Here is a 9527-nt window from a genome sequence, read left to right on the forward strand (position 1 = left end):
CATCCATTTTGTCCCGTTATGAGCTCAGAGCACTGCAAATAACGAGGCTGACATCCTGCTGGAAGAAGTGTATAACAAGCGGATGGTGAACGAAGACCTGCTCAGACAAGGAGAGTGAGCTAAGCGGTGACAGCGTGCAATCATTCAGCAACAGCAAAAACATACAAGCAAAAAAAAAACCCAAAACAATAAGGCTTGTTACATTAATACTGTAGTCTGCTGTCAAACCCATTAGTACATTCCAGAAGCGCGTCTCTTTTCACGTTGCATAGCTGACACAAAACATTTCAAAAACTGGTGGTTCAAAGTAAGTTACATAAAGTTCAGTCAGCGTTTGCTTGCACAGATGGAGTATGATCAACGCAGGTAAAGTAAAGTCAGGTTTGAAAGGTCATATGTGTTTCTGATGTTCTTCATGAGTGTTGGTCTGCGGTTTAGTTTCCATTATACTATTCATACTAGTCTACAGTATATGTCTCGTGTTATAATGTATTTATCTATGTTCATTTGTCTCTTATTTTCTTATTTCCAATGGGTTTCTAACAAATATTATGTTTGATTTGAGCTTTTTGACGTTTTTTATGTTGTGTTTTCGCATACTTGTTTTCTGCAGACAGTACAGTACATCACAGTTAAATTGGAGCATTGACCAAAAATGGAAAAGGGGCCATCTTGAGGTACATATGGTGATGCTGCTCCCGTCACTTCTCCGATGTTTCTGACATTTCCACAGGTGTGAAATCAAACCTTCAGCCTTGACCATATTTTAGTGTTTTGGAAATCCTTTGCCCCACAGGACGTCTCACTGGTACTGGTCCTGGTAGTCGCCATTCCCATAATGTTCCTCTTCTTCTTGCATGGTCACCCCTCTCTTCTTTTTCCAGCCCTGTTTTCGACCAGATGAATTGTCTGTGGTTCCGTAACTCTTTTTGGGTGCCACCATGGTCTCGCTGTTGAGCTCCGACTCTTCGGCCAGCTCGTCCTCATCAATAATGCCGCATTTATCCTCGCTGGTGCTCTCTGGGTTGGCCCAGTCCTGCTGCTCCCCGGAGGCAAAGATCGCGTAGAAGATGACCCCTGAGTAATGCACCATGGACGCAATAACAAAGACATTCTGCCACTCCAGACGAGTCTGTGGGGAGAGGAATAGAGTCAATGAATTTCCTGTCAAAAGCAGACTTACTGATCTTTTGATTATGTACCTCTGAGGTAACGTCGTAAATCCACTGCCTTACTCATGGCATCTGAAAAACTACAACTGTAATGTGTATAATAAATTTTACAGGGCTATATATTATTCACGACAGCCACTGATAGGTGCAACATTACATGCAGCAGTGACCAAAAAGCAAATATATGTTTTATACATACCACGAGGGAAAACCTCAGTGACAGACACTTTTTCTGAGTTTCCTTAAATGTTTCATACACTTCTAATTCAAAATAAATAAAAGATGAAAGCACCAAAGCATTAATCTTTGGTTACTGTCAAGATAAGAGCTAAATATCTAAGATGGACGACTGGTAAAACAGCTAATCAATGTACGTATGTTAATATATATATATATATATATATATATATATATATATATATGCAAAACAGTTACTGTAGTGTTACAAGTCAACTTGTTATACCTTGTTTTTAGTCAGGGCTCCGACAATCAAAGGACACACCATTCCAGAGAGCGTTCCCACCCCGTTAGAAATGCCCATCAGGATGCTGGCATAGCGAGGAGCAATATCCAAATGATTGACGTTAAAACCTGAAGACACAGTACACACGAGAATATTATACATAGAATATTAAAGTAAAGAGTGACACAATTACAAAATACATTCTCATGATCTTTTTTGGCATTTTAATATTTCGTCAAAGTGAACGTGGTTTTGATCCACACTCGCATTTGGATTTTTTGGTTGCCTTGACAACAATTTATAAAATATTCAGGAGAATTGCCTGTGTGAAGGTCTGGCAGGCTAATGCATGTATACTGCATCACACCCAAAGGAAAAGTAGTACTGTAGTACTGCATTTCATTTTCAAGTCTTTCATGATCCAAAAGACGGAGAACGAAGAGAATGTGGGCGTTTTCAAACAAAACCCTCATGCTTTAGGTTTAGTAGCCTACATAGTCAAAGTAAAGGTCTTACATTTCAGGTGAACACACAAATGTTTCTTTGGTGCAGATGTGGTAATACCTGAGATGGCGAATCCGCTGAACCCTACAGCCAGAACGAGGAAGGAGATGGCGACGCCTCGGGTGTGAGAAAACCCAACCACCAACAGCAGAGTGGCCTCCATACCAAATCCTGTGAAAACACGGGTCCAGAGACACGTAAATATCTGTCAAATATATGTCATGTAAGAAACAATACGATAAACATTTTCAAATGTATGCCAAGAAATCAGTCTTGGGTTACTTTAAAGGAACCCTCAAACATTTCCTGAAATTTACAGAAATTGTTCAGCATTTAGTTCAGATCATAGCTGGCAATAGGCCAGACTTCATCTTCTTAAATCTGCATTGATATGTCTTCCTTTTTTCACACCAATATAAATATTTTAGTAGTAGTTGAGACTAACAGACCTCAAGAGCAATGGCACATAGTGACATGGGGCTTATTTTAAAAATTGCATGACATAATGTTACTTTAGAGTAGAAATAATTAACATTTTACTACTACTACTGGTGAATGCAAGAATGGTTGAAATCGGTCACAATCTAAATCAAAGCTACAAAAGAGCCACATCATCTACAACACTGATGGCGAAATGGCTCCTCGAACACACATAACTTTTGATTATCTGGCACTATAACACAGTAAAACCAGGGAGTCTCTTAGTTTCCAATATCAAGATAATGAATGACATAAAAAAAAACAGGACAGATTATGGTTTTTAAAAACATATTGATTCCAGTTTACCACGACGTACCTCCACAGTTCATGAGTTTCCTCACGTTTGTGGTGGACATGATTTTGTTACTGCGTAAGAAGTCGGCCAGCTGTCCTCCAATGGGAACTATGATTGTCATCACCATGTGGGGGACAGCGGACAGGATCCCCACCTGTTAGGAGATCATAATGTAAGTCAGTCCTGTGATTCATTTATTGTCTTTATGGATAGATATTTGTCATGGCCAGCTGTAGTGAAACTGTGAGGCCAACCTTGCTGATGGGGAAGCCAAAGACTTCCTCAAAATACGCCGGCTGGCTGATGAGGAGCAGGTAGAAGGTCCAGCTGCGGCAGAAGTTGGCCACGATGATGGCATAGACGGGCATGGAGGTAAAGAAGCGACGCCACGGAGTCTTGAATTTCTGTGATTGGGAGACAGAAGTCAATGTATGCTGTTTATGCTGTGTGTGTCAGGAGTTTAGTGAAATGATTAAATATTGCACTGTGATACCCTGAAACTGGCAGCACATTACGCTCACACACCTCCGTCACACTCATTTGGCGCATTGTTTCACCGATGGTGGTCTCGATGTACGTCCTCTCCTCCTCTGTGATAGTGGGATGTTCAGCAGGACTTCCATAAGCCAGCAGGAGCCACAGGGCATACCATATGATCCCAAAAACACCTTTTCATGACATGACAACACAAAGTGAATGCATTCCTTTGTACATGTACGCCTAAAGATGTTTATATTTGTAGTGGAGGCTTTGTAAGGGGCGGGACAGACTAATTAAAACAAGCCCCGACCTTCTCTGGACCGCAAGAAATTTTCATTATTAAAATGAAATGAACAAGGTATGAGTCACAGAGCCCAGACAGGAAAATGCTAATTCACATCAATAAATCATGAGATTATATCACAGCAGAACCAGAGTAGATTTTTATTAAAACACATTTGGCAAAGTATGAATTTCATGTCAGTGTTAATCATTTTAATCAAACTCTAAAGCAATTCAGATAACACTTATTGTGCAAAGACTACAAAGTACAACTGCCACAGAGCAGCGTGCCAGTCAGGGATTATGAAAAACACTTTGGATGTCACTAAACTGACACCTGGTGTATTTAATGACTCAACACCTGATGAACATCCTATATGACTCACTGCATATTTTCTGGTTCACATAAAATAAATATTTGGGATATTTATGATTAAATATTGAGGTTCAACCTGCCGCTTTACATCCATTTGTTAAAATGACAAGAAACGAACACGAAGGTGGAGTTAACCTCAGTTCTAAAAGTACTGGCAAAACACAGAGATCCCATGCACAGCTTAAAGAAATAGTTCAACATTTTGTGAGATACTCTTGTTTGCTTTTTTGTTCAGAGTTAGATGCGAAGATCAATACCACTTTTATGTCTGTAAGATAAATATGAAGCTACTGCCAGCAGCTAGCTAGATTAGCATAGCGCAAAAACTGAGAGTGGTATTGATCTTCCCATCTGACTCGTGGCAAGAGTGCAAATAAGCGTATTTCCCAAAAATCCTCAAAAAGTCACGTGTCCTTTATGACTTCATAGCCAGGAGACAACAGTCGAGGTAAGAGGGATTGATCGTCACGGTTTAGATTCATAAATGCACCTTTTGACATAATGTGTCACTGCAGCCTTTAACTCTTAATTGTTTGTTGTGATTTTATGTTTGCGATGCGCATTCAAACGTCAGTCTTACCATAGATATAGAAGACTGAAGGCCATCCGACGTACTGAACAAGCACTCCAGCTAAAGGCATGGCGATCACTGCTCCTGCGTAGGATCCTGGAAACAATTGGTGTCAGATTTCATTGTCAAGGTATTATTATGTCAGCAGTAACATCGGATCTCAGTGATAACTAACTAAAAATATATCAAATCTTCAGTTAGATGATGACAAATTTGAACCTTATACAACAGAAATATTCAACTTTATATGTAGTTACAGTGCAACAGCCTTCAGTTGCACAAAGGTAAACTGCACTGTATAGCAAATATGTGTCTTAATAAAAAAAAAAAAACACATCATAGAAACACATTAGTTTCATTGAATAAACGCTGTCAAAGTGAGTTGTTGGCACTGCCCTGACAGAGAGGGTGTTTTAATGTGTTTTCTATTATCTGGCAGATTCATGAACGCTGTTGTTTTGAATAGAGCAGGGAGCATGAGAGTGCTTTTGGACAGTAAGCAATGTGACACTTCATTTAGGTGAATAGAGGGAGAAGCTCCTTCAGAGTACGCAGGTGAGCTGTGTTCATTTACAGACAATGTCAAGAGGGTTTTGATGCACGGGTTGTCATGGTACCAGTTTAAAGTGCAACATGGTTATTTTAATTTCAGGAGAGACAGCAGTGGACAAAATCTGCAAATCAAAATAAGCTCTCTCACGTCCATTTACTGATCAGCCCCACTATGACTTATGAGGTTGTGGGAACTGGTTTGTATCAGTGAGAAGCTTTGTGTTGCGGTCAGTTTGGGAGAGTTCACTGAGTATTTTGGAGCATTTTGACAAGAGGAAACTAGAGACATCGCTCACCACAGAATGACGTTGTGGCCAGTCGACTCCGTTCAAGAGGTGGCGCCCATTTGGACCACATCCCGTGACATGCTGGGTAGGTGACACCCTAGCAGGGACATGGTGTGGAAGATGTCAAAGGTCAAAGATTGACGTGAGAGGGAACCTGGGATTTGTCTGACAAAATGGAAATGCTTTAAAAGGGTAGTTTGGGGAATACACTCATTTGCTTTCTTGCTGAGAGTTAGCTGAGAAGATTGATACCACTCTCATACGTACGATAAACGGAGACGGTTAGCTTAGCTTAGCCCAAAAACTGGAGACAGCTGGGCTGGCTCCTCTAAAGATAGCCAATTAATATATTAATAAAACCCATAAAACCACAGTTTTCTTTTCAGTTTTTGTATGGATTAAATTAAAGAGATATAACTTGTTAATTAGTAAACTTTAGAGGTGCTGAATTTTGTTACTGTCAGGCAGAGCTAGGCTATCTGTTTCCCCTTCCTTTATGCTAAGCTAAGCTAGCTGGCTGCTGGTGTTAGCTTAATATTTATTGTACAGACATGAGAGTTGTATTGATCTCTTTCATCTAACTCTCTGCAAGAAATCAAATAAGCGTATTTCACAGCCAACACTTTATTTTCTTACCTCCACTAAGCCTTGCAGGATGCGAACAAACATGACGCAACCGTAGTGCACCCTCGCTGCTGATGGGATGAACATATTGAGCACTGACGTCAGGAAAATGGCAGCCCCAAACACCCTGTAGAAATACTGACATGTCAAGATATTGTGTGTGTGTGTGTGGATAAAAGTGAAGGGGTGGTGACATCAATGTCCACCTGAATCACGTATAGAGCTGTTTCTTGGAGAGAGAAAAAAAATACACTTTCAATTAATGAATTCGAATGAAATGCTATAACCAACAGTATTTTAGTCAGTGCACAGCTTGTCAGCGGAAGATGCAAACATGTGACATTTATCCTCCAGTCAACAAGGAGGACATTTTTGACAATAAATGAATAATGATATTTACTTTCAAGAAGTTTCCTACTTTCCTCATAATTAGTACCAAGCTCCACAGTCAGATCTGTGTGTAACAGGTAAAAACACAACAAACACATGCTACCAAGTGTCTGAAAGCTACTGTTGATGCCTAATATTGGCAGGCAGTATATCTCCAAATATCTCACGGTCAAGGCATCGCAGTCAGCCTTATAATGAGACAGATCTCACGCCTCTGCCTTTCATACACTGAGATAAAGACATCCCATTCAATCCGCAAGTTTCTGCTTCATCACCACGGTGCCGCTTAGCTCCCTTCTCTTTTCTCCCTCACTTCATCCCCCCTTCCTTCTCTTTTTCCAAAACAGTGTGTAAGTGACACTTGTAATATTCCAGTGGCTGGTGTTTCAGAAAGAAATCAAAGGCAGGATCTTTCATTATTAACTCTGTCAGTGGCGTGTCCTCTTTTCCTGTGAAGCTTTTATTACAGGACTGCTATCTGCTCCATCAGCACCGCTCACCACGCCGTACGGCTTTAACCCTTTAACCACACAGGCTGTGATCCTTTCTTAACATATGTGGTCAGGGCTGCAACGACCATGACTTCAAACATCAACACCTACATCAACAAAAGACAAAAAACATAATCTGTCTCACCTCAGAAGTAACATCAAACACTTTCTGTCAGTTTTGGTCAGTTGTGTCTGCAACTAATGATTATTTTCATTATTGATTAATCCTTTGGTCTGTGAACAATGGCTCCCACAAAGCATCATCATCAAATTGCTTTTCTAACCAACAATTTATTATCACATGACAGTGTTACAGTGGAACTACTGACAATCATGAAGCCATGAAGTGCGTGTCACCTGTTAGCAAACAGCTTGTTGGAGATGAATCCACCAGGGATTTGAGTGACAATGTAGCCCCAGAAGAAGGAGCCGTGGATCAGCCCCACTGTCTCTGGGTCCCAGTTAAACTGAGCTTTCTGGAAAGGGAGAAAAAAACAGACTCAAATCTGGAAATAACTGCATTCATTTGTTATGTTCTACCTGTCTGCATCACAGATGCATTCCTAAAAGAGTTGATTAAAATGACTAAACTACAATTTAGTTTGCTTCTGTAAGGCCAGACTATCTTCTGGGATTCGTATCAAGCAACAAGAAAAAAAGACACACATTATACTATATACTGTAGTCCTACAAAGTCAATAACACAGGGGTCCTGTCTGATCCAGCTACCTGAAGCACAGGAGTCCCATTGATATAGACGGTGTTGTTGTTCACCATCTCCACAATGGCCACGCCAAGGTTGCAACGGATGCCAAAGGAGATGCAGAAGCCCAGGCCGCTGAGGATGGCTATGATGTAGCGCTTGGGTAGACCGCCACAGCTGCAGTCCAGCAGTGGGGCAGGACGTGGTGCTGATGCCACCGGACGTCCATCCTCAGTCAGTTCAATGTTGTCCTCTTCTTCTACATTGCTGCCATCTATTTTCCTATGAAGCAAATAGCAGGAAAATAATTTTGCAGTAAGAGCATGAGATTCTTCCTTTGTCTTTATTCTTCCGTTTGTGATTTTTTTAAGCTAAATTTGGTTGCAAGTCATACAACAACACATGGAGTGTTGTTTTCTGCAATATTCACATGACAACATTTCACAGTCCTGTTACTTTATGAGAATGTGGCAACAAAAATAGCCCAGTAACACGAGTCTCTCTGCTCTCTTACAGAGGGCAGGAGGTGAAGCCAAGACACACGACTGGGTCGCAGCACTTCTGTTATCAGGTTGCTTTCAGGTGCATCACTCTCAACACCTGTTCCACTACCCAGAATCCATCTCTGTCACTGTCCGCCTGCTCCCATTCACCGCTTTCATCTGCCTGCAGCAGATCTATAATGCAGTTCTCCTCCAACGTGACACAAATCAACAAGAAACTGGGATCAGTTTCTCATATCATGCACTTAAATCCTCACTCTTTTGAGTTCAGTGTTTGAAGAATCACTAGCGTCTTTACAGTTGTAACAATTGGTTTGTCTTGTTATATTATGTGTTGCGTATTGTATTGTATTGTTATGGAAAATATTTTTTTGTCAAAAAATAAAATAAGTTAAGAAATACAGTCTACAGTCTAAAAATAGTCTAATAGCAGACTTACTGTAGACATGATTCTTTGAAAGAACAGTACGGCTGGTAGGTGTCTCTCATAAAACAGCATATAAATAGCTGTATTTTGTTTATTTGGCAATTTTTTAAGAAACATAAAATGAGTGTGTTTGGGGTAGCACAACATCCAGATCAATCAATCTTCATATATTGATGAGCTGAAGTGTAACATACAAGTTTTGCAAAGAAACTGAACACATTGATTAATTACTCTTTGATTGTTTTTTTTCTTCTCATATATGTCTCACCAGCAAAGACTAAAAATATTCCCTTTTTCCACTTGTTCGCAATGTAAGTCAATTCATTCTTATTATACATGACAACAGTGCATGCACATTCATGATACACACACAATATTAATTTTGCAGGAAATTGCCTACTTAGTGCTTTATCTCGTAAAATGACAACAATCTTCCTTATGTGTGCCCCCACCGACACCACACATATCCGTCTGTGAAATATCAGATATGAAATATGTATTAATGTCTTAAAATAAAATCTGTGATTACATCACTGGCATTGCCTGGCAAGAACAAGAATCAAATATTTATTTATCGTCAGGATCGCAGAGAACACGTTGGGCTTAATGTGCTCGCTTCCAGGCTCTCCACATCCCTCTTCATCTCTTAGTTGAGAATTCTTACAAAGCTATTTTAAAGATTCATCTCCACCGTGAATACAATACATGGATAATGAGTGAAATGCTTATTCCATGCAGTCGTCTAAAAAAGGTGTGGAGGATCAAACACCCTGCACACACAGTCTTCATGCCTATTACCCAGCACTCTCCAAACAAACCCTCTCACCTTTGCAGTTTTCCTAGAGAGTCCCCCACTGTGTTCTTCACTTCCTCCTTCCCAGGTTTAAGCACCTGTTCCTTCAAACCTGCTAACCCACCAAAAGGCAT

The 9527-nt window shown here is 40.3% G+C and overlaps 1 protein-coding gene across 1 annotated transcript; it reads right to left on the bottom strand.

Moving 5' to 3' along the window:
• Positions 1 to 802: 802 nt before the first annotated feature.
• Positions 803 to 9527, bottom strand: slc17a8 (solute carrier family 17 member 8). Its single transcript, XM_070907248.1, has 12 exons — positions 9427 to 9527; positions 7697 to 7952; positions 7325 to 7443; positions 6099 to 6213; positions 5472 to 5559; positions 4633 to 4719; positions 3440 to 3582; positions 3169 to 3318; positions 2936 to 3068; positions 2200 to 2310; positions 1636 to 1763; positions 803 to 1132 (listed from the first exon to the last, which is right to left on the bottom strand). Exons 1-12 carry the CDS (start codon positions 9525 to 9527, stop codon positions 803 to 805), a joined length of 1761 nt encoding a protein of 586 aa, XP_070763349.1.

The sequence above is a fragment of the Enoplosus armatus genome, chromosome 6 (genome assembly GCF_043641665.1).
Source record: "Enoplosus armatus isolate fEnoArm2 chromosome 6, fEnoArm2.hap1, whole genome shotgun sequence".
In the NCBI taxonomy this organism is placed as follows: Eukaryota; Metazoa; Chordata; class Actinopteri; order Centrarchiformes; family Enoplosidae; genus Enoplosus; species Enoplosus armatus.